The sequence below is a fragment of the Ailuropoda melanoleuca genome, chromosome 3 (assembly GCF_002007445.2).
Source record: "Ailuropoda melanoleuca isolate Jingjing chromosome 3, ASM200744v2, whole genome shotgun sequence".
Lineage (NCBI taxonomy): Eukaryota > Metazoa > Chordata > Mammalia > Carnivora > Ursidae > Ailuropoda > Ailuropoda melanoleuca.
Window position 1 is genome coordinate 17,248,264 of NC_048220.1, and position 22,139 is coordinate 17,270,402.

Below are 22,139 nucleotides of genomic sequence, written 5' to 3' on the forward strand. Positions count from 1 at the left end.
TATTTACACAACACTGCCTAATTCACATAAAAGAATATTTAATGATATGGGAAGATTATTACCATTATATTAAGTGGAAAGGAAAATTGAAAAATATTATGATTCTTTTTTTTTTTCCTTGAGGAGAGAAATATATAGGAAAATTTCCTGAAAGTATCTACATAAGCAGAAATGTTAGGAGTTGATGGAACCAGAGATAGGTTTATTTTACTTTTTGGTATTTCACGTGTAGACAGTAAATTTGCTTTACTTTTGTAATAAGATATGCGTTAGTAAAACTTATCTGTCAAGCATAGGTGATACCTTATCCCATCCTTACATAAAGTTTTGGGCTATCGGAACCCCCAACTATGCTGTGTGGTTCTCCCAATTGCTCTTATATCCAGGTACTTTAAAGAGTGTTTAATCAAAGCGAGTGGCACTAACACTAAAGGCGATGCTAACGTTCAGCACAGTATATATTTGATGTTTCTTTCTATGGGGTCGTGGTCCTTTGCTTTAGAAATCCTCAGACGACCCATGCACTCGCGTTTGCAAAGATAACCCTGACTTCCACGGGGTGAGTCACCCCTGAGATATTCACTAATGAAAGAGAAATTGAGATTGGCTACTTCCCTAAAAACCTGGGTGACATTTTTTGAATATTTTTGTGAATAGAAACAGGGCGTCCAGTTCTGCTGTGTCATAGTTGTGAGTGACATGTGCCCAAAGAAATTTGACTTTTGTTTTCAGCAAAGGTATCATGTGAGGGGAATACCCTCCGTCTGCCACTCTGGAGGCTTCATATCTTGCTTCGTTTGGGATTTGTCACTGCATCCCCATATGCTCCTCCTGAAACAAAGAGGTTATGTTGGGTAGTCGTTGATATATTTTTTTTTTAAATGAGGGCTAAGCAGTTTTCCTTGAAACTTCTTTCCTAATCTGGCATGAAGTAGAATTAAATAGTAGAAATGAAGGAATTTATTTGGAGAACTCAAAATAAGAAGGGGAATTGTTTGGTCGCATAGCAGACTAGGAAAGGGCCAAGGAATGGATTGAAGGAAATTATCAAGCATGCATGTTGTTTTTAAGTGATACTTGAGACTGGGATGTGAAACAGCTGTGTTGTTGGTTTTTTTTTTTTCTTGTGCCAACTTTCCTTATTTGATTGATTTTCTCTCTGACAGCCCACTGTGCTGATAAATGTGTCCACGGTCGCTGCATTGCTCCAAACACCTGTCAGTGTGAGCCTGGCTGGGGTGGGACCAACTGCTCCAGTGGTAAGTTTCCACCTGTTCTTGTCTGTCTCCACGTGTTTTTGCGGTATGGGCTCCCTTGTCCGCAGATTATCCTGAACCACTGGTTTCCTTTTTGCTCCCTGTACAGAATATGGTGTGGATTCCCAGTGCAGCTTGGAATACAGTTTCTTTTCAATTAGTGTATGTGTTATATATGGAGCTGTTGTTAATTGAGGATAAAGAAAAGTACTTGGAAAGAAAGCAATTTCAATAATCTGATGCTGATACATCTGTAAATATGAATATGTTTTCCAGAGTTTGAGGTACCTTAGTTCAGTAAAGCAGTTTTGCGGTTACATAACTATTCTATCCTAACTGCTGTGTTTACGGGTTGATTTATCTAGCGTCTTCCTCAGTGATTAAAATGTATCACCTGTTGGCTTTAAGTCAGAAGTAAAATTGATATTTTCAATGCTTAATATATTTATTTACCTCTGAATTCTGAGATGCAAATAATGAGTACTCACTCAGAAAACATGGGGGGAAAATATTGGTAATAACTGAAAATTCATGAACATTTTGATATTAAATCAAATTATGATATGCTATGTCATTTGTCTCCATTATGTTACAATTAAAATATAACATAATGTTATTTTGGACTGTAAACAGCTTGTACTTAAAACCTCGTATTCTTTATTAAGAGGATTAAGCAGTGGAATGTCATGTAATACAGTTGCTTTTCTGAATTTCACAGTTAAAACTGAAGTTTTCTGGCTAACTCGTTGCTGTGCGTGTAATTGTGGATACTTCCTGTTCCTTCGTGCTGCTTTTTGCTTTGAAAAATGGGAGGGGGAGTCCAAGTGCCACTGAATTTTAATGCATGAAATGTTACATTGAGAGAAAGGAAATCATAGTTCTAAAAATCAGCAGGATCTCATGACAACACAAATTCATCCTCATTTCTACTGCACAATTTTCCAAAACTCGTCCCAAAGGGATTTCAAGCCGTTGAGATAAACCGGTTTTAAGAATTCTCTCTTGCTTATATTTGGAATTGGGGAGATTACTGTGTATCTTATAAGAACTGCTTGTTTTAGGCTTGTGATCTCTTGGCTGTCCCTAAAACAGCATCTCCTGGGGTAGTCCTTGTGCTGCCTGTGCACAGAACATTCTGTGTGAAAGAGACTTTTTATTGTGTCTTAAACAGGGAGTGTGTGTGTGTGTGTGTGTGTGTGTGTGTGTGTCTTTCTGCCCCTGAAAGGCTTCCAATTCCAATGGATAACTGTCTTGCAGGGTTTTGTTTTGCTTCTGCTGAAGATCAGGAGGAGAGTGGGCAGTTTGTTCACATGCTGTGGAGGCAAAATGTTTGGGATGTGGGATTTGGCTCACAGCCATCTTTCTGGCCGACTGACCTCAAATGCAAAGTCGCTTTCATTAACTTTTCCAGCTTAAAGATCAGTTGTGCCTACACATTTTGAAAAAAAAAATAACATTATTCTTTCAACTGGTGGAAATGAAAGAAGTGGATGTATTCTTCATTTGAAAAGTGAGGTTTGTTCCTAATTCCAGGGCAAGTATGCTGTGGGATAGAATAGTTGCAGCCGTATTCAGAGTTAGTGTCCGAAGGACCACAGCCTGCCTCCAGCTGAGAGATCAGACTGATGAGTGTTTGTGTGAAGAAAACAAAAGGCTACATGAGTTTCAGACTCTCCAGAACTGATTCAGGCCTTCTAGAAAACAAACTGTTGCTTTATTTTGGAGTTTAGGCTTTCTAGAAAATAACTTGTTGCTTGCTTTTGGAGTTTACTGATTTTCGAAGGAAGCCTCTAGAATTCTGAGGACACATGTTCTTTCCATCCCAGAATATGATACTGATGCAATCTTTAGTCTCTTCTTTACAACTCCTGTTTTGGCTCTATAATGACCAAAAGCATAAACAAAAATGGGCAGATAGCTGAGGTCTTTAAAGACGCTCCGAGAAAAACATTTCTGACAACTTTTTTTTTAAAAATATTTTATTTATTTATTTGACAGAGACAGCCAGCGAGAGAGGGAACACAAGCAGGGGGGAGTGGGAGAGGAAAGCAGGCTTCACAGCAGAGGAGCCTGATGTGGGGCTCGATCCCATAACGCCAGGATCACGCCCTGAGCTGAAGGCAGATGCTTAACGACACTGCCACTCACGCGCCCCTCTGACAACTTTTTTTTAAACTAACCTAAGAAAATGCTGTTCTGAGCTGGAGTCCTGGGTGTGGTTACCTGGGCTTTGTCTGCAGCACTTCCTCTAAGATCACTCGTTAGAAGGTGTGTCATTTAATTACTCTAAGCAAGTAGTTCTTGAAACAAAATGTAGGCCTGAGTAATCTACTGGGTAGCACAGTTTAAATGACCTCAGTTTGGGGCCCCTGGGTGGCACAGTAAGTTAAGCGTCTGACTCTTGATTTTTGTCTCAGGTCCTGGATCAAGCCCCGCATCAGATTTTGCGTTCAGCAGGGGGAGTCTGCTTGAGATTCTCTCTCCCTCTGCCCCCCCCTCCAAATAAATCTTTAAAAAAATAAATGAACTTACTTCCACGGATTCCTTTTCTTTGTTCCCGCTCTCTCTGGCTATGGTTATGAAGACATCGGATGATGTTTGTTAGGTTCCTAGAATGATTGCCTTGATAATCGGACTAGGTGCTTGCATCAGTCAGGGTCCCATCAGGAGATAGAAACCACAATAAATATTTTTAAGGCAAACGTTTTATTTAGGACCAATTTTAGATTTACAGAAAAGTTGCAAAGACAGCAGAGAGTTACCGTGTTCCTGCATCCAGTTTTCCCCTTGGTAATGTCTTACCATTAGTTTGTCAATTTGAGAAACCAACATTAGTACGTTACTATTAATTAAGCTTCAGACCTTGGATTTCATTGTTTTTTCCATTAATGTCCTTTATCTGTTCCAGGATCCAATCCAGGGCACCTTATTGCATTTCATTGTCATGTTTGCCCAGTCTCCTAAGGTCCGTGACAATTTCCATCTTTGGCTTTTCCTAACCTTGACAGTCTTGAGGAGTGCTGGCCAGGTATCCTGTAGAAGGTCTCCTGCACTGTATTTGTCTAGTGTTTTTCCCCATGATTAGACTAGGGCTCTGAGTTTTGAAAAGAATACCAGAGAGCTACAGCACCCTGCTCATCACATCATATCGGGTGTCATAATGTTGGTGTAACATCACTGATGATGTCATCACTTGGTTAACCTTCATCATTTGCTGATGCATAGTGTACACCATGATTCTCCACATAAAGTTACTATCCTCCCTTTTCCTAATCTATTCTTTGGAAGCGAGTCTAAGTCTAGCCCACCCTCAAGGGAGAAGGGCAGGAATTATGTTCATGTCTTTGAGGGGGAGTCCCTACATATGTTAATTTGGAATTCTTCTGTAAGGAAGATTTATTTGTCTTTCTCCCACTTATTCAACCTTTGTGTCAATAGAGACTCATAGATATTTATATGAAATTTGGGGTTATAAGGCAGTAGTATGTGATTGTGTTGTTCAAATTGTTCCTGCTTTGGAGATGGGGAGTTATTTCAGGTCACTCCTATGTCCTTTTGATGTGCCCCATCCTTTTTTTTGTCTGTTTGGTTTTTGTCTGTTTGTTTTGTTTGTTGAACACCTCCTTCCTTACTAGTACTATAGGATACTCCAAAGCCATGTTGTGTTTTTCTGCCTCAACCCTAGACTGCCATTGGAATATGGCATTTGGAAAGGAGAATCTTGCCAGGTATGCTCATTTATACTATGCTGGGACACATAGTAACTTGGACAGGGAGAGTTGATGAACAATTATTAACTGTACCAGGGGATTGGAGTAATGAAGACTTGGTTAGTAGAATTCATAGAGCACTTGAAAGAACACAGGAAGAGCAGATGTAAGGAGCAGGCTACTTCCAGGGCTGAGATAGGATGCCCAAAAGGAATCCCCACTAGGGCTGTGATCCAGACATCGTTAGAGAAGGCACACCACAGCTCACTGAATGGCGAGGGGCTGCGTAGTACTGCTCTCGCAGAAGCTGATGGACATCTGCCCTCTGGAACTTGCTAGAAATCTGCCTTAGAGGGTGTTTCGGAAAGCTGTTCATGGAGAAGTGTCTGACCAGAAGTACCCTGCTACAAAAAAGCCCCAGAGTGTTGCCAGGGGAAGCTGCTGGCTGATGGGTGCTGCTAGCCAATTCTGCTTTCCTGCTGGTGGAGGAGCTGGGTGCTGAGAAGCTGTCCGTGCTGCAGAAGCCCAGAGCTGGGATGGAGAAGCTGGTTCTGTTGCAGGAACTGGGCACTATGCAAGATGTAGGTGCTCCGCCACTGGGTGCTGGAGAAGCCCCTCCCTCTGTGCTTGCGTGGCAGGAGCTGGGGCTGGAGAAGCCGCCTGCCCTGTCTAGCCCTGGAACCACTGTGGAAAACCTTGCTGCAACTTTGTTGTCTGTTGACCTTTTACTTCTGGGCATGGAAGTACTTCTTAGAAACGCACAGACTCTCTTGGCTTTCGGACATAGTTCTCCTTTTTCCTGCTGTGTGGCAGCAGCCCAATTTCTGCCTGATAATAGGGACCATTCACTCCAGGCAGAAAAGTAACTCCTTTTATTTACATTAAGAGCCTAAAATGAGCAGATGAAAATAAATCGTTAACTGTCACACACAGCTATCTCTCTGTTTGTTTGTTTTTTTTCCCTTTCCTAATATACGTGGGAGAAAAACAGACTAACAGTTCCCTTCACGTGTGCAGGGTTGCAAAGACTTCCCTTGGAGATTTGATTTGACTGTTTACCTTGTCCATGGAGGGAAGGATTCCTGTGTTTGATATACAGTCAGTCTTCCTGGGTCTCAATGTATTCTCTGTATAAAAAAACCAGGTGTGTCAGAGGACTGTACAAAGTTTGTTCCCCTGGAGTTAAATCATGATTTATTTCACTAAACTCAGACATATTGCTTCTTTTTAAATTTGATTAAATGATTTTTTTAAAAAACACACTCGTATTTTACTTTTATTGGCAACCTAATGCATACCCTAGCCTATCTGCCATTAATCTAGCCTACCTTCATCTCTCTCTTCCCTCCTCTTCCATGCTCTCTCTCTTCCTCCCCCCATCAATCTCTCCATCCCACCATCAATCCCCTATTCCTCTTCCTCCTTCAGGGGATGATAAACAACCCGGGGAAGGCAGGCGCTCTGTGTTATCAATCTTGTTAGCCTCCATTGTGGCTGGCATGTGGTTGGAGTGGAGTAAATGCTTCTTTCATTTAATTAGATTGAATGAACTGTATGATTCTGTGAAGGTCATTCACGTGTTCATGGTGTGAATTTTCATTGAGTGATTATTGTAAGCCAGGAACTGTATTGGATGCTGGTGATAAGGAAACGTGTGTGGATCTGTGGGAGCCTCCCAGAGCCCTCAGCTTGAGGACAGTAGACAGAAGTGCAAGTGTCTCATCCTGAGGAAGAGAACACTCTGGGCAGAAGAGGTGGACGGAGAAAGCCAAAAATGGAGCTGGGTATGGGAGTGAGAATTGGATACGGCAGGAGGAGGAAAGAGTGGCCAGCAGGATGTCAAGAGGTTACTAGTATCCGGGCGCTAGTGGGCAAAGGCAAGGAGAACTCGAGGGAGTTCATATCTGATGACTTTCTTCTCTTGGTAAACTGGGAGTGGAGACAGTCTGCTGAACCTAAGGGGAGCAGGAGATGGGTCATGCTGATGACGACAATGACAGTAATAGTTCTGCTTAAATGAGCCCTTAGTACATGCCAGCATCACTGTAAGGGTTTGATAGATGTTACATTAAACTCATGGCAGACAGTGAGATGGTTGCAATTCTTGATCCAATTTTATGGATGAGGAAAGAGAGGTGCAGAACAATTAATTAAATGACTTGCCTGAGTTTCAACATCTGCTGAATGGTGGAGACACACTCGTGTCCCCTTCACAGACAGTCATTTTAACCACGAAGGTACGGTGCCTCCTGCAGTTGGAAGGGAGGCTTGGTGAAAGTGTCCAGGGTCTGTGACCTTGAGGGGAATGAGAGCAGGGGGCAGGGCCTGACAGCCCCAGACAAATGTTAGAATGAATATCCTGAGAGATATCGAGGGCACACTCTCAGAGACGATGAATTTTAAATGGCACCCATTTGGATGAACTCATTTGTAGTTTTTAATTTCTTCATTTGTACTGTGAAGACTGTTGGGCCAGTTATATTTACGATTCCTTTCCACCCTGTGAGTCTATGTGTGGTTTACTCTAGTAGATACATGTATGCAGTCCCTGAGACCTTTCTTTGTGTTGGAAACCCTTTAAACCTTCTGTATGAGTAGCAGTAACACATTTGTTCTCTCAACCTATATAATCCTGTTTATGATTTTCTAAACATCTATAAAGAAATATATTCCTCCTCTGGCTATAGGGCACTTCCAGAATGCAAGGGGGAGTCCTAAATCAACCAGCAGCCAGCAAATAGCTTTCAATAGCGTGTCCTGCAGGCTTTTGACTTTAGCACCAAGTAGAGGCAAACATGGAAATTAATTTTGGTTTAAAAAATTCCATACTGGGGCTTCTTTAGTCACCAGTAGCGTTTCTGGTTAAATGTACTTGGAGGTAGTAAAAATATGCCTGGAAGGCAAGACAAGTTGAAACATTTTCCGGTACAACATTAGGAACACTGATAACCTTTTATATAAAGCAGGCACGCTGCGCAGCGCAGAGTAAGTAATAAGACTTTGCCTGCAGGATATTCCAATCGGGGAATCCATTTGAAGGATATTACAAGCCAGAAATCATAAGGCACAAAAAGCTGACTTATTCCCCGGCAAGGTCCGCTGTAAAGCTCTATTGACTGGACACAACAGCTGGATCAATGGTGTCTGGCAAGAGAAGACACTCAGAACCCAGTCCTCACAGCGAGTCATTAACATACCCATCGCGCTGTCAGAATTACTTGAGAAATCAGGTTGATGAAGCAGCAAGAATAAGAGTAAAATCATTTGGGGTCCCTGAGGGGGGGTGCAGGGCATTGATGATAGGTGGGAAGGACTGAGCTGGGAATGGTTCATCCCACCTGCCTGAAGGCAATTTCACTGATGGACTGCCCAAATGTTTTGATAGAGGTCGCAAACACAAGCTGCTGAATGTTGCCTTTCTAAAGGAGTCTGAAACCCTTGGTTTCTCTCTGGAGGACCAGAGAACCTCTTCCACCTGCTTCCTCTAAACCCCATGTTGGAGCTGAATTGCAAGGGTCCTGGCTGCAATCCTTTCTGTGCTGTTTCTGGGTCTCATTGTCCCCCTGCTTCAATAAGGTTAAGAGTATCTAACTTCATATGCTCATGAGGATTGACTGACGCCGTACCTGTTACGTGCTCAGCACCGTGCCTGGCTCAGTAAATGGTCCTTCCTTGCAATTCCTTATGTGACAAACATGGCTCCCCCCAGACTTCTTCAAGTCAGTGCAGCGTTCGGACCGGACAGCAGATGGGAAGGCTCATTGTGGGCATCTTCTTTAGTCCTGGGGGCCACCCCCTTCTTTAGCAGAAGCCTCCCTCTGTCCACAGTCGCTTGTCAGGTGGCTCCCCAGACAGAGCCCCGGCGTAGTTTTCTGCATTATTCCCAACCTCTGACCCTGGATGTCCTTCCCAGATGAATTCATGTCTGGTTTATGTTGCTTCTGGCATAGTGAGAACACTGTAGACGTTTCTGTTCCTCGCACCAGTCAGTTCTCAATGCGGTGGCTGTAAACACCAGGCTGGGCTGTCATGTCATTAACTCCGCTCCACATCATTTATTCATTTGTCTGCTTTTCCTTTTTCTTTTTTCACTGGGTGTAAATATCCGCCTGCATCTATTAATCAGAAAATCTTGGTTCAACCTCAAAATAAAACAAAATCTAAGCTTTTCTCACCATCTCTGCTGCTACCTCTCCTCCGCATCGCTACTCACTTTTAGTCGGTGATCTCAAGATTCTCCCTGCTGCTGCCTCTCATTGGGCCCCACTGGGATCCGTTCTCTGCAGTGAAACCAGAGTGACCTTGGAAAACTGTAAATACTGATCCCTCTTCTGAACTCCCCAGTATTTCCCATGATAGAATAATCTCCAAAGCCCTTTTTGACCTGTGTCATCCTATCTCCCCAGTCCCTTGTCATCCATTCCTGTTCTGGGTATCACACTGCCCACAACTTCTGCCTTCCTCTCAAGGGACACGCTGGTTCCTTTATTGTCTTTGCACTTGGTCTTTCTGCAGCCTGGTATACACTTCTCCCTAGATCTTGACGTGGCTGGCTTCCCTAGGTCACTCAGGTCTCAGCCTAACCACCACTACCATGAGAGGCTTGCTCCAGCCTTTACACATAAAGAGTATTCTCCATTATTCTGGATTGCATCTCCTTTTTAACTTTATTATGGCACTATTTGAAAATATTTTGTTTTTTGCTTTTGCTTTTGCTCTGTTTTTCCTTCTAGGAGGTAGGCCCCATAAAATTTTGTCTGTTTTTTTTTTTCACTGCTATCTAGCTAATTTATTCACTTAATGTCCAGCACAGTGCTCAATACATATTTGTGGAAGGAAGGAATGAAGGCATCAGTGTTCCAGGAACAGTCATGGATATAAAAATGAGCCATGAGAGATGAATAAGACTCTTCCTCTTTGTTCAAGGAGGTTTCAGCTGAACAGAGGGCTTGGAAGTATGTGCACAAACATAGAAGCAAAGTATCCAGAGAAGTTAAGAAGGAAGAAGTCATAGATCTTCTAGAGAAAGGGTATGACCTAGAGTCTTTCCTTCAGCGACCTTGAGGTAGCTCAGCCTCGTGTGGCTCTTGTATTGACCTTGGCTATGTGTACTGGGGGCCCGTTCTTCCTTGGTGACTTAGCAGAAGATTCTTCGTCCATAAATGGGCAGCTGCAATGAAATTGTTAGAAACCAGGTGAGATATGTTAGACAGGGTTTCCCATGAACTTTGAGGAAATGTGGATGCAGGAGCTCTTTACCCTCGAGACAGGGAAAGTTACCGTAATAAACTTTAAGGTTATTACTTGTAGAGGGGAGAGGCTTCTGACATGGTGGCCCCAAGACTAAGAAAGGTGTTTGAAATTCAACCCTCATTTGAATGGGGAATGCTTAACAGTTCTGCCATCTAAACTTCTCCATATTGCTTCTCAGGGTGGAAATTTCATATGACAGTGTAGCACTTAGCTGTTAAAGTTGTGTCAAAATGGAGCATGAACAGTAAGAAACTAGGCAAAGAAATTAAGACTACAAATTATTCCAAATCACATAGCAACTGTTTTCTGACAACAAAATGTGCTTCCTGGCTGTTCTGCTAAGAGTAAAATAATGATATGTATTAGGTGGTCCTGGAGCCTCATTTGCTATCCAACCTGTGAAATCAGGTAGGTTAATACCTGGTTTTACTAGAGCTACATCCATTTCATCGTATGCTGTTAATTGGATGAAATTAAGTGCTGTGGTATATTATATAGTCCGGTATTTTCATGATTATATCTGATTTCTTATGTTTGCAATTGTATCAGAGACTTTTTTAAAACACTTGAAAGTTTCTTCAGGGAACACAAGAAAAAGGGCTAATCACTGTTTTTCCTTCTTTGGTCAAAATATCTTTTAATTTGTTGATAACCTCAGTGATTTTTATTATTATTTTCTTCTTCTTTTGAATATTTTATTTATTTATTTGAGAAAGAGAGAGAGAGTATGAGTGGGGGGGGCAGACGGAGAAGCAGACTCCTTGCTGAGCAGGGAGCCCCATGCGGGGCTTGATCCCAGGACCCCGAGATCATGACCTGAGCTGAAGTCAGACACTTAACTGACTGAGTCACCCAGGCACCCCAGCAACCTTATTGATTTTTAAAAGTTCGAATATTTGCACCTATATACTGGAGGAAATTAATCATGTTTGCCGTGTATAAAACTTTTAAAAAGGTGTAGAAAGTAATAAAATGATAAAGACTATTCCAATAGAGTGAGTAGAAGAGGTTGCAAGAGCGTAGCTCTTGGACCATAAATGATGGGATCATCTTAAAATTCCGTGAAAACCTAAAGTTTCAACTCACTACTGTTACACAAAGCTGGGGGAAGTAACTGCCAAAGTTTAAATTGTAATGGAACTGATTTGAACTGGATGTTGGTATGTAACTGTGAAATTTTGTTCATACATTAAACAGAAGCAGCCACTTAAAAAAAAAAAAGAACCTTATGTTATAAAATTAGTATTATGTAAATCAAATTTATCCATGTTATAAATCAGTGCTTGAAATACTTAGACCACATCAAAGTTAAAAACTTCAAGACAGAAGATATCATAAGGAAAGTTAAAAGAGAAGCAAGAATGGGAAAAGATTTTTGCAATACATAAAACAAATGATCAGTATATAGAATTTGTAAAGAATTTCCACAAATAAATAAGAAAAAAACCCCTCAACTTTAGAATAGGCAAAGGATGCAATAAAATAATTTAGAGGCAAGGAAACCTGATTGGCTGATAAGCATATGAGAATATGCTTTTCTTTGTAATAATCAGTGACATGCATAGTATATGAACAAGATGTCATTTTTTGCCATCACATTGGCAAAAGTTAGGAAGTCTGACAATACCATGTGTTGGCAAGGATGTGAAAGGAAGATTTCATACACTGCTCTCATGGGGGTTTTTTGGCAGAGTAACTTCAGACAGCAATTTTTCTGTCTCTAGAGTAAAATTTTAATTTGCGTTCACCATATGATCCAGGAATTTTTCTTCTTCTTCTTTATAATTTGCCCACATACCTTGCAGAAACCTTTGCTCTCAGGTACTGGGGGATATATTCTTTGCATCTTTATAATAGTGGAAGTTTGGCAACAACTGAAAATGGCCATGAATAAGGGAAAAGATAAATTTATTAGAGGCTGTTAATATAGAGGAATGCTGTGTAGCCATTCATTCCTATAAACTGATACATAATGTTCCACTATATTAACAGATGTAGCAATATGAATAGATCTCATTATCATAATATTTTGTGGAAAAGGCAAGATGCACAATGATATATACATTTTATATTAAACTAATGAATACATAAAATTATACAATGTATTATTTCTGGATACACACAGACTAGAAGGATGCACATTAAAATCATGATGGCAGTTACCTCTGAGGAGGGAGTAATGGAAAGAGCTGGGAGCCAGGCATAAGAAGACAAAGGGGACTTACCCTGCCATGTTTTATTTCTTGCATCAAACGATGAAGCCAAGGTGATGGAATGTCCACAACCGTTAATTCTAGGTTGTGTGTACACAGACCTTTATTATAGTATTACTTGTAGTCTCCTATAGTTAAAAAAAAGAAACTTTTTTTCCCAAGAAACCTGTATTCAATTTTTCAGACCATCCAGGTAGCATTGAGGGTTTGGGGGCCTAGTTTCCTTACTGTGGGATTTTAAGCAAACATTTAAGGCTTCCACCCTTTGGTCCCTCACATCCAGAATGAAAATAATTAGTTGCACAGTGGTGGTCCCGAATACTTAGCCTGTGGTGCTCACCTGAAGCCACACCTCACCTGGAAGCCTTCTCCCCATCCCTTCTCTCCTCTGCCCAAAGTTGCAGTACATGTAACATAGACCCTCTGTGTTCTTCGAGCGTCCCGTGTACTGCAACAGTTAGCATGTTGCTTTGTGATGAGTCTTACTGTGGACCAGTCTCTCCCGGGAGATAAAGAAACTTGGCTGTAGATCATGTCAGGCAGGAGCAAGTAGTACATGCTCAACAAACTGAACTTAGTCGCCACAGAAGATGCTTAATACATTCTTACTGAAAAATACATGAGCAAAAGAACGAAAACACGACAAGACTTGATAAAGCAAGACACCTTGCAGTGTCTCCTGGTTCTTACTAGTCTTTTGACTTCGGTGAAGAAATGTAATCCCCCCAAATCCTTTACTTAATCCCAGCCTACAATGTATATCCTTGAGATTTTCCCGCACTGTGAAGAGGGTCATCAATAGGCTGTCATTGAGAGACATCAACATTTATATTTAGACACATTAAAGAATAAACATTTCACGCCCTATTTACTGCTTCATAATTTGAGATAAGCATACACTGAAGTTCTAAAATGGCATTTCATGCTTTGAAAATTCATGTAACAAACATTTTTTTTTAAAGAAGAATAAAGGTTTTCTCTCAGCCACTGAATAATATTAATATAAACAGCGCTGGGTGGTTGTCCGCAGTGACTGCTGGCACTCTGTCAGCTCTCCAGTGGGGTTTTTGACATGTGAAGGACATGAGGTTTTAGTGCTTTCAGAGGTTCTGGAAAAATACATTTTTATTGTTCTTCTCCATGGATGGAGAAGCTTTACAGAGTTGTTTTATTTTTAAAGCACTTGATGTTTTGAATGGGGATCTTTTCTTCTACATTAACAAAGGGAATGACACACCATCGCCTTGTTAGCCTGAAGCACAAGGAATGAAATCACAGGGAGATAAAAGACCCTGAGGGAACCAAAGCTTAGGAAGAAAGGGTGTATATTTCAAGAAGAACCATGTTTTTCTATCCTTTGAGACTGTGGAAGATGATTTTGGTCTCTTCTGAAAGATACTCACACTGTAGAGAGATTTTCCTGAAAGTGACTTACTTGTGCTTTGTCTGCAATTTTCTTCCCTATTAATTTCTCTCGTAGTCTCAAATTTCCCTATGCTTAAAGTCAATGGCGAACATTACAGCAAAACACCACGTAAAAATATATTTTCAAGTCAGTGTAGCTGACTGCTGTATCCTAACAGGCACTTGACATTTAAATGTTAAGGACACTTTAAGAGCCTTAGTCACTTCACAGCAACCCTGGTGAGGGTAGTTATGTATTACAGGCTGACATCACCTTCCCTATGATAAAGCTGAGTTCCAAGATTCAGTGTTACCCTGCTGTAAGTGTTTGGTAGAAGTGTATCCACAAGCTTCTCGAACCCCGTATAGTTCTGCAGTTTGACTTCTCAGATCCTAGAAGTATTAAATGAAGACAAACAAAACCAAAATAAAACGACAACCAAACACGGACTGCTCATTTCATGTAAGATTTCTTTAGACCTAACACAAGTTCAACAGAATTGGCCACTTTTGTGTTCTCTGTAATTTAGAGCCAGTTGCTTTAGAAACACATCTTAAAGTCCACAAGGTTGCTTGTGCTGTCTTAGTGGGCATAGATAAGCTGAAGCAAAATCAAGTCAGTGGGATGGGTGCCTACTAACATGGCAAGATTCTCCAGATTTTATTTATGACGGCCTATTTCTTCATGCTAAGGGAAGGATTATTAAGGAGTTCATGTGTTTTTTCTAAATTCCTCCTTTTACATTTCTGGGCTTTACATACAAGCCTACTTTCCAGACACATTGATCATCTGCAAGTGGGGGAAATTGCTAAATTCAGTTCTTAGCTGGCAATTAAGAATAGGATGTCACATAACAAGTGGGTTTCACTGTGGGCCTGAGCTTTTTCCAGTTGGCTTTATGGAAACTGTTGAAAGAGATGATACAAGGGCTTGTTTTTTACTCTGTGGAGTTAGCATTGGCAATTTGTTTTAGAAATTCACATTGTGAGAACCAAGTTGTATTTTTTGTCATGAATGATTCATGCAAGACAAACAAATAATACAAAGCAGCAACAGGGCTGTTATTCTTGCTTTATGTACAGATAGAGGATGTTTTTCTAGGGTGTTCTTTTTTCCTGGGGTGGGATGTTCCACTGTGCTAACCGTGAAATAAAATTTCTGGTACACTAGATCTGTGCTGTGTCCCACATACCAACAAGTACTTTTTGTGTGATTAGTATGTTCCACCATACCCATGTAGCAAAGAGAAAATGAAATGTAACCAAGGTTGGGGACTTGCTCAAGGTTCTATGGCTATGAAGCAACAGTGGCTCGGCTTGGGCCGAAGTCTGTCTGATGCTAAATGATTATACCCTTCCTTGAGCCAGCCAGTGATTGATGACTTTGGTAACAAGGTGAACTTGATGGTAAACATTACTCCTTAATCTAAGGGAAGAATGATTTCATCCTTTCCTTTTCGTTGGTTGTTGAGGAGTGTTTTGGCTGAGGCAATGTATTAACATGTCCTTGTTCTTTCCTCCAGAGCATCTCTCAATTTGGCATTTCTGTTTATCTCTCATTGTGCTCCTTTTCTTAGTCTCCCTCTACACAAAGACACGAGATTTACTAAACTATCTGCCATTTGTTCAAAGAATGTTCCAATTCCTTGTTTTGTCAACATGTGTGTGTCTGTGGACATGTGGAGACATTCCGTATCAAAACCATTCTGATGACACTGCTTTTAACACTTTAAAGCCTGAGAAACACCACTTTTAGGCAAAAAAAAATTATTTTTCAAACACCTGTGAGACTTTTGTCTTAGAATATTCTCCTTTGAAAATCAGGGAGATACAGTGAATGTGCACTGATACCAGATTTCATAACTGATGGACATCAGTTGCTTGGGATGGTCCACATGGTGTGCGGGCCAGATCACAGTTTTGGAGGCATTGACGGGTTTGGGTGATTGCTGTGCATTTGCCACTTGAATGCTAAGTGACTGAGCAAATTATCTACTGAGTCCATTTTGCACAGGAAATGTTGGAATGATTATAGCTATCTCCTTGAGTTATTGTGATGTTTGAAGAAAATAGCTGCATAATGCTGACACGTGTTTGAAACTTGATGTATCTTAAAACCCCTTCACTCTCTTCCCATCCTTTGAATGGGAAGTTGGATTGGGGGTTTAAAGTGGGTCACGAGAGGTTTGTTTGCTTACGAAAGTTAGTTATGGTGCCTTACGTTCTTGATCATTTTCATTCGTTCACCAAACAGACCTTGAACTCTGGCCATGTGCCATGTGGGTCTAGTGTTCAGTTCAGCGCGCTCCTAAAGCTAAATGACATCATTGCTGTTTTCACAGTGAGTTTATTGGCTTTTTTGTTTGCATAGAGTCATTATCAACTCACGGAAGTTCTTCAGATCTGACATCTCTTTAATTTTATTTTCTCTTCAAGAAATGCCCTGTGTTCTCATGACTGAGGTAATTTCCTGTTTTCAGTGCCCCTAAATATTGAGTCATTGGCTGACCCCATAGGCTTGCTCAGTGAAAGTTCTTAACATTTGCTGCTCTGCTTCCATAGATCATATTTGATGAAACTGTGGGGCATTCTGTTTAACCAAAATATGTAATTTCACTCCTTTAGGAACTGGATGGCCTCATGAAAAATGCTTGGACTTTGGTTCACACAAAGTCTTGGGTTTGAATATTGATGCCACCACTTACCAGCCAGGTGTCTGGGGACATTTTACCTAAATGGTCTCATCTTAAATGTCCTCTGTATGCTGAATGTGATAATGATACCAACCTTGTTGCGATTGCTGTGATGACTAGAAAGAGGTGTATAAAGCATGGAGCGCAGAACCTGGCACAATAAAAATGCTCTGCAGATCGAACCATTTAAAAAACCATTTTTTCTGCTTGCTTTTGTCTTACTGCCAAAAGGATATACAATGATTGCAGAAAATTTAGAAAAGCTGGTTGATCTAAATGAACAAAAGAAAAATCGAGCAAATTCTTAAGACCCAGAGATTCCCAATGGTACCATTTGTTCATAGAGCCTTTCAATATCTATCTGTCTGTCTGTCTCTCTTTCTGTCTTTGCCATGCTCTCTTCTCCCCTCCATCCCCAGATATTAGGTTCAGCCATATACAGTTGCTGATATCTGGCCTTTTTTGACCTAAATTAATAACAGTTTCATCTGGTTCATTCTAATATATTGCTAAAATTGGATCCCATGGTGCCTATCATTTTTAATCTACTTCTTGCAATTAAGATATTGCTAACATCTTTCAAGTTCATTAAATATTCTTCTCTAATATCACTTTTAGTTGATGCATCATATTCCATTACGTGATTATACCAATTCCTTTTTACTTTACCTTCTATTACTAGAAAATTAGATTTTGTCAGTTTTGTTACTATAAACAGTACTGGGATAAACAGCATGATAGCTTTGGAGGAAGTAAAATACAGTGGTTTAAAAAACAGACTGAAGACAGGAGGTCTGGCTTCACTGCTTACTGCCCATGTACCTTTAGCAAAAGTCACCTGCATCTCCGTTTCTTCAACCATAAAATAGGAACTGCAATAGTACCTATTTCACAGGGCCACTGCGAGAGTTCATCTATCTCTAGGCTTAGATGGGTGTCTGTGGGCTGATATTGTGAACTATTGTGAATTGTTACTGTGTTTACACCCATATGTTTATTTGTGTTGGAAAAATATCAAAATAAGAATTTATGACTAAAGAGCTTTTGATACACTGTTCGAGATTAAGGTCTAAAACAGATGTGGTAATCTGCCCTCCCATAGATGTGCATCAAAGTGCTGGTTTTCATGAAAAGAGAGAGGTTATCACTGTCACTATAAATATCAGGCTCATCATTGTTGGTACCCTACTTCCTGACTGAGGGTGCACAGTTTTTTCCCAGTTCAATATCCCTGAAATCAGAATGCTTCTAACCATCAGAGTCAACTGGGTGACTGCCATGACACGGTGGGGTGACAACTTCTACTGACAACGACTGAGATCAAGAAAGGCTGTCCGTGTGTCTTAACACCTGTGAAATTAAGGTTTATTTGATAGGGAACAAGGAAAACATATATAAAAATTGTGATCCGAGTACAAGAAGAGTTTCATGGAAAATATCTACTCACGTCTTCTTCAGAGAGCATCTCAGATTGGGTCTGAAAAAAGTGTACCTGAAGGACAGAGAAGCTCTGTGCTGAGCTTGGAAGACTGGGGAGTACTGATGGAGTGAGAGGGAATCTCTCCGTGTCTAATTATTTCTATACTTACTTCTTTTGTTGTGCACAGGAAGATGGTAGTGGCCATGATGCAATAGAAGAAGGCGTTCATGGGCATTTGCTATTTCAAAGCCTTGTGAGTGTTGTATGTATCATCCTCTCTGAATATAGAACCTCCTGCAGCCCCCCCCCATTGCCCCTCTTTCTGTGTACAAATCCTCCACTTTTACCTAAATAGGGCACACTCTGCCTTCAGTCTCAGCCTGGACATCATTTTTGCTGGAGAGCCTTTCTCAACTCAACAGCACTGGTTAGGGGTCATCCCTGTGTTTTCTGTTGTACCTCATCATATCCTTACCCTGCTGTTTATCACAGGTTATTTTATTGTCTAATAACTTAAGACCTCTGCTGATAACCTGTAAGCTTCTGGAAGCAGGTGTTCTACCATTCTCCTTTGAACTCTAAGCCTAGTACCATGGCTGGCACATGGCAGGCCCTTGAGAGATAATAAATTGAGTGAATTTTCAGTACTTACCCCATAGATGTAACCTGTGGTTACTGGTGTCACTGGAGGTTGTAGCTGTAAGGGCTCCAGGGTAAGCCCATTTTCTTGTGCGGATCCAGGGCTGCACTAGTTGTCACTGAGGGTTGTAGCGTGGACCCTATACTTCTGATATTACACAGTAGTTTAAACTTCCTTTTATTCCCATCTTACTGTGAGAGCTTATTAGAGCACGCTATCTGTGCTGCCTGAGACCCTCATTAAGCTGCCCCCTGAAACAGCTGCATGAATCTGGGTATACTGCGTCTAGAGCCCATTTCTAGCTGATAGCACAACTCAACGAGAGATGAAACCAGAAGCTGAGAATGAGTCCCTTATGAGCATTAAGGCTCTTTTCAGTTTCATCTGAAACAAAAGTTGGTTCATATACCCTTTCCTATTAGAATATTCCAGCTACTGCCATATTAACATTAACTACTTTTTTTTTTTTAAAGTTGTCAGTGACAGTAACAAACCCAGTTGCTTTTTCTTCAGGAGTGAACCACTTGCCTCTTGAGATTAGAGTGAGGTGTTGAGTGAAAGATATGAAGTGATTTGACTTCAGAGTCTCCAAACTGTCTTTCCAAACACAGCACATGAATTCAGGATAACTGGTCAACCTTGACGTTCAAAAGGAACAAGTTCTGCCTCTAGTCAAGACAGTCGACATACCCTTGTGTTTGGAGTAATCGGGCTTTTGTGTGATAAGCTGTAAAAATGGATATGTTGCAGTAGTTAAATATGACAAACAAAGAAAGGAAAGGAAGTTCCGATGATGCTTAAATTCAAGCCAGGCTTCCGTGTCCCACTTGTCTACTTCCTGCTTATTTGTCTGTACACTTTTGTATGTGGATTTTTCCCTCAGCACAGCTTATGTTGATGCCCAGTATTCATATTGTGAGGCCCATGTATCAGTGGCCTGTTAGGGAAACACAGCCCCAAGGAGAGAAGCTGTCACTTCAAAGCATGCCACAGTGCTTAGATAGAGCCAGGAAATTAACCATGTCGGCATGATAATATTTCCTTAAAAGCCTGAAACACTTTCTTTGATGCTGAGAGTTATCAGTTTCTGCTGTGAGCTTTTTTCTGTCATGAGGAGGTATCTTAAGGGTTTTTGTTTTTTTGTCTTTTGCATTTATCTAACCCCAAGAAAATAGAAGTGGTCTCTGCCTGACTGCTCTTCTGGGAGAGAAGTTGTTGAATGGGATGTGGAAATGTGTCACAAGGAGGAAGAGAGAGCAGTTCTGTCCCTTCAGTACCTTGACTTCTTCCTACTACTCTCCTGATGTAAAACATGTTCTATAAAATGTGTGTGCTCCAGCCCACCCTTATCCCAGTGTCACAGTGGAGAAAAAGAACTCTAACCCATCATGGCTGTTGCTTTCTAAATGCTTCTGACACAATCTGGATGTCCTTATCAAGGTAGTTTTATTAGCTAAGATTGTGTTTTGTGTCGATCGGTTTATCTTCCATGGCACATGAAGAAAAAAATGAGTATTTCATTTAGTATCTGAGGTTCCCAGAAGTTGAGAGGGATATGGAAACTTTAGAGAAGGTTCAGCAAAGAAAATGAGTGAAATCGAACAGACTTTTAAAAATTAAGTAAAAATATTGAGGGTTGGAGTATTTAGCCTGCAAGGAGCAGGGTGAAGGATGCGTTCACCTTTCAGGAATAAGATCGTTTATAGTACAGACAACAGTGATGAACCGTATCAGATATACCATGATGAACACAGGAGAAAAAACTGTCAGATTCTAGGATAACGGATTTGACTTACATGGAATGAAGATTTTCCTTACTCAGGATTGATGAACCAGGGAACAAGTTGCAAAGCACTATGTAACTTACTTGGGTGTCCCTTAAAAACAGGAGAAATTCTTCTCTACCTGGGATACCTGAGGGCATTTAAAGAAACATGCAATATAAGTTTGTTTTTGTTTTTTTTTTTAAAGAATAGGTCCTAGATTGAAAGAGTTGTAATTGAAAAAAAATTCTTTGACCATACCCATTGGCAATAAAGAAGCAGCTATATGAATAACAATGAGGCTTAAATCTCACTACTAATAATCTTATTCTGTGAAAGAAGATTGTGAGTTCTTAGGTAATTGCTTTCTTGATCTGCTTTAGGTTCCATAATCCTCTCATTGTTTTTAATTGTGTTAAAGTTTATTTATTAAAGTACCAATGAGAACAAAGCCATGCTGATTAAAAACAAAAGTATTCATTTAAACCTTTTGATATTATGAAATGGAAGGTGGGTTCTACTGTTGGAAGACGAATCCTGCTTGTCTAATAAATTGTTTACTGTGTGCCTGGTTTTGTTTCTTTTTTTTTTTCAATAGTTCATTCTCGATCTGTTGAGGTTACAAAATTTTTATGACGTGAAGCTGTTTTTTAAACCATAAAAGCAGTTTATCCTAAGAGCTCCAGGCAGAGCGCATCTTCCCTAGTGATTTTTATACCATCTAATTAATAAATAAATATGCACCTGGCTAGGCAATGAATATTGAGAGTTGGTTTTGCTTATCATCACCCTTTATAATTTTTAGAATGTTTGGGATTGAGAATTTTTCCTTTCCTGCTCCCCTCTTCCTGCTCATCAGCTTGAATTGCAGTCACTCTTCCTTTTCCTTGGGACTATGCTTTTAAATCTACCTCTCAAATGATGTTTTCTGTTACTGTCTTACTTGTTTCATACACCTGTTTTTGTTTTGTTTTGTTTCTTGTGTTTTTGGAGAGAGAGAGAGTGAATGCTTGAGTTCCTGCATGTGTGAGTGGGTGGGGCAGGGAGGGGTGGGGGAGACGGAGGGTGGGAGAGGGAAAGGAAGCACAGAGCTCCACCTTGGCCTCCATCTCACAACTCTGAAATCAGGCCGATTGTTTTTTCTTTGCTGTCTATTTTCAGTTTCATGTTCATCTTATTGCTGAAGTAAGTCAGTGAATTTCAGTGTTGGAATTAAGTGCTTTCTGTCTCTTCTGATTACCTCCCAATCCATGCATCTTTTGACTGATACCTTGAAAGCACTTTTCCTTTGGATTGCTCTGGGCTAGACCTATAGCGGGGTCAGTCTGCTTCACAGTGGGTCAGCCTGTAAGGCCCCTCTTGGTCTTCACCATCACCGCCCGAGGTCAGGCCCCTGAATCTCACCTACTTCCTGATCTGCTGCCATTCCTCTTGCCCTGTCTCCCTGCCTCTCCCTCAGACTATAGCCCACTGACCTTACTAAGATTCAAACCTGCATTGTCTCTCACTGTTTAAAATCCTTTACAACCAATTCCTTATTCACAAGATGCAGTCCACCCCCTCAGTGTACTAAAGCCCTTGCCTGAGCTGAACCTTCCCATCTGGGGAACCGGCCTCCTCTCCCCCTGCACTACTTACATCCTCCTATAGCCACATCAAACTCAACACTCCAGGTGCAGGAAACAGGCTAAGCAAAGGCATGTGGCTGGAAAATGCAGCCCTGCTTCAGCAGTGGAGTGGCTAGAAGTGGCCCACTTAGTGCTGAACACGTTGGTGAGGCACTGCTG

The 22,139-nt window shown here is 40.9% G+C and overlaps 1 protein-coding gene across 4 annotated transcripts in view; it reads left to right on the forward strand.

Annotated features, from left to right (window-relative positions):
• Positions 1-22,139, forward strand: part of MEGF10 (multiple EGF like domains 10) — a 167,326-nt gene that overhangs the window by 80,719 nt on the left and 64,468 nt on the right. For 2 of the 4 annotated variants that reach the window (XM_002918080.4, XM_019798400.2), the window contains exon 5: positions 1,167-1,259. In XM_002918080.4, coding sequence (XP_002918126.1) covers positions 1,167-1,259 — 93 coding nt within the window. Of the gene's footprint in view, positions 1-798; positions 855-1,166; positions 1,260-22,139 lie in introns of those variants that run through there. The other 2 variants (XM_034655951.1, XM_034655953.1) reach the window with 2 other exon arrangements.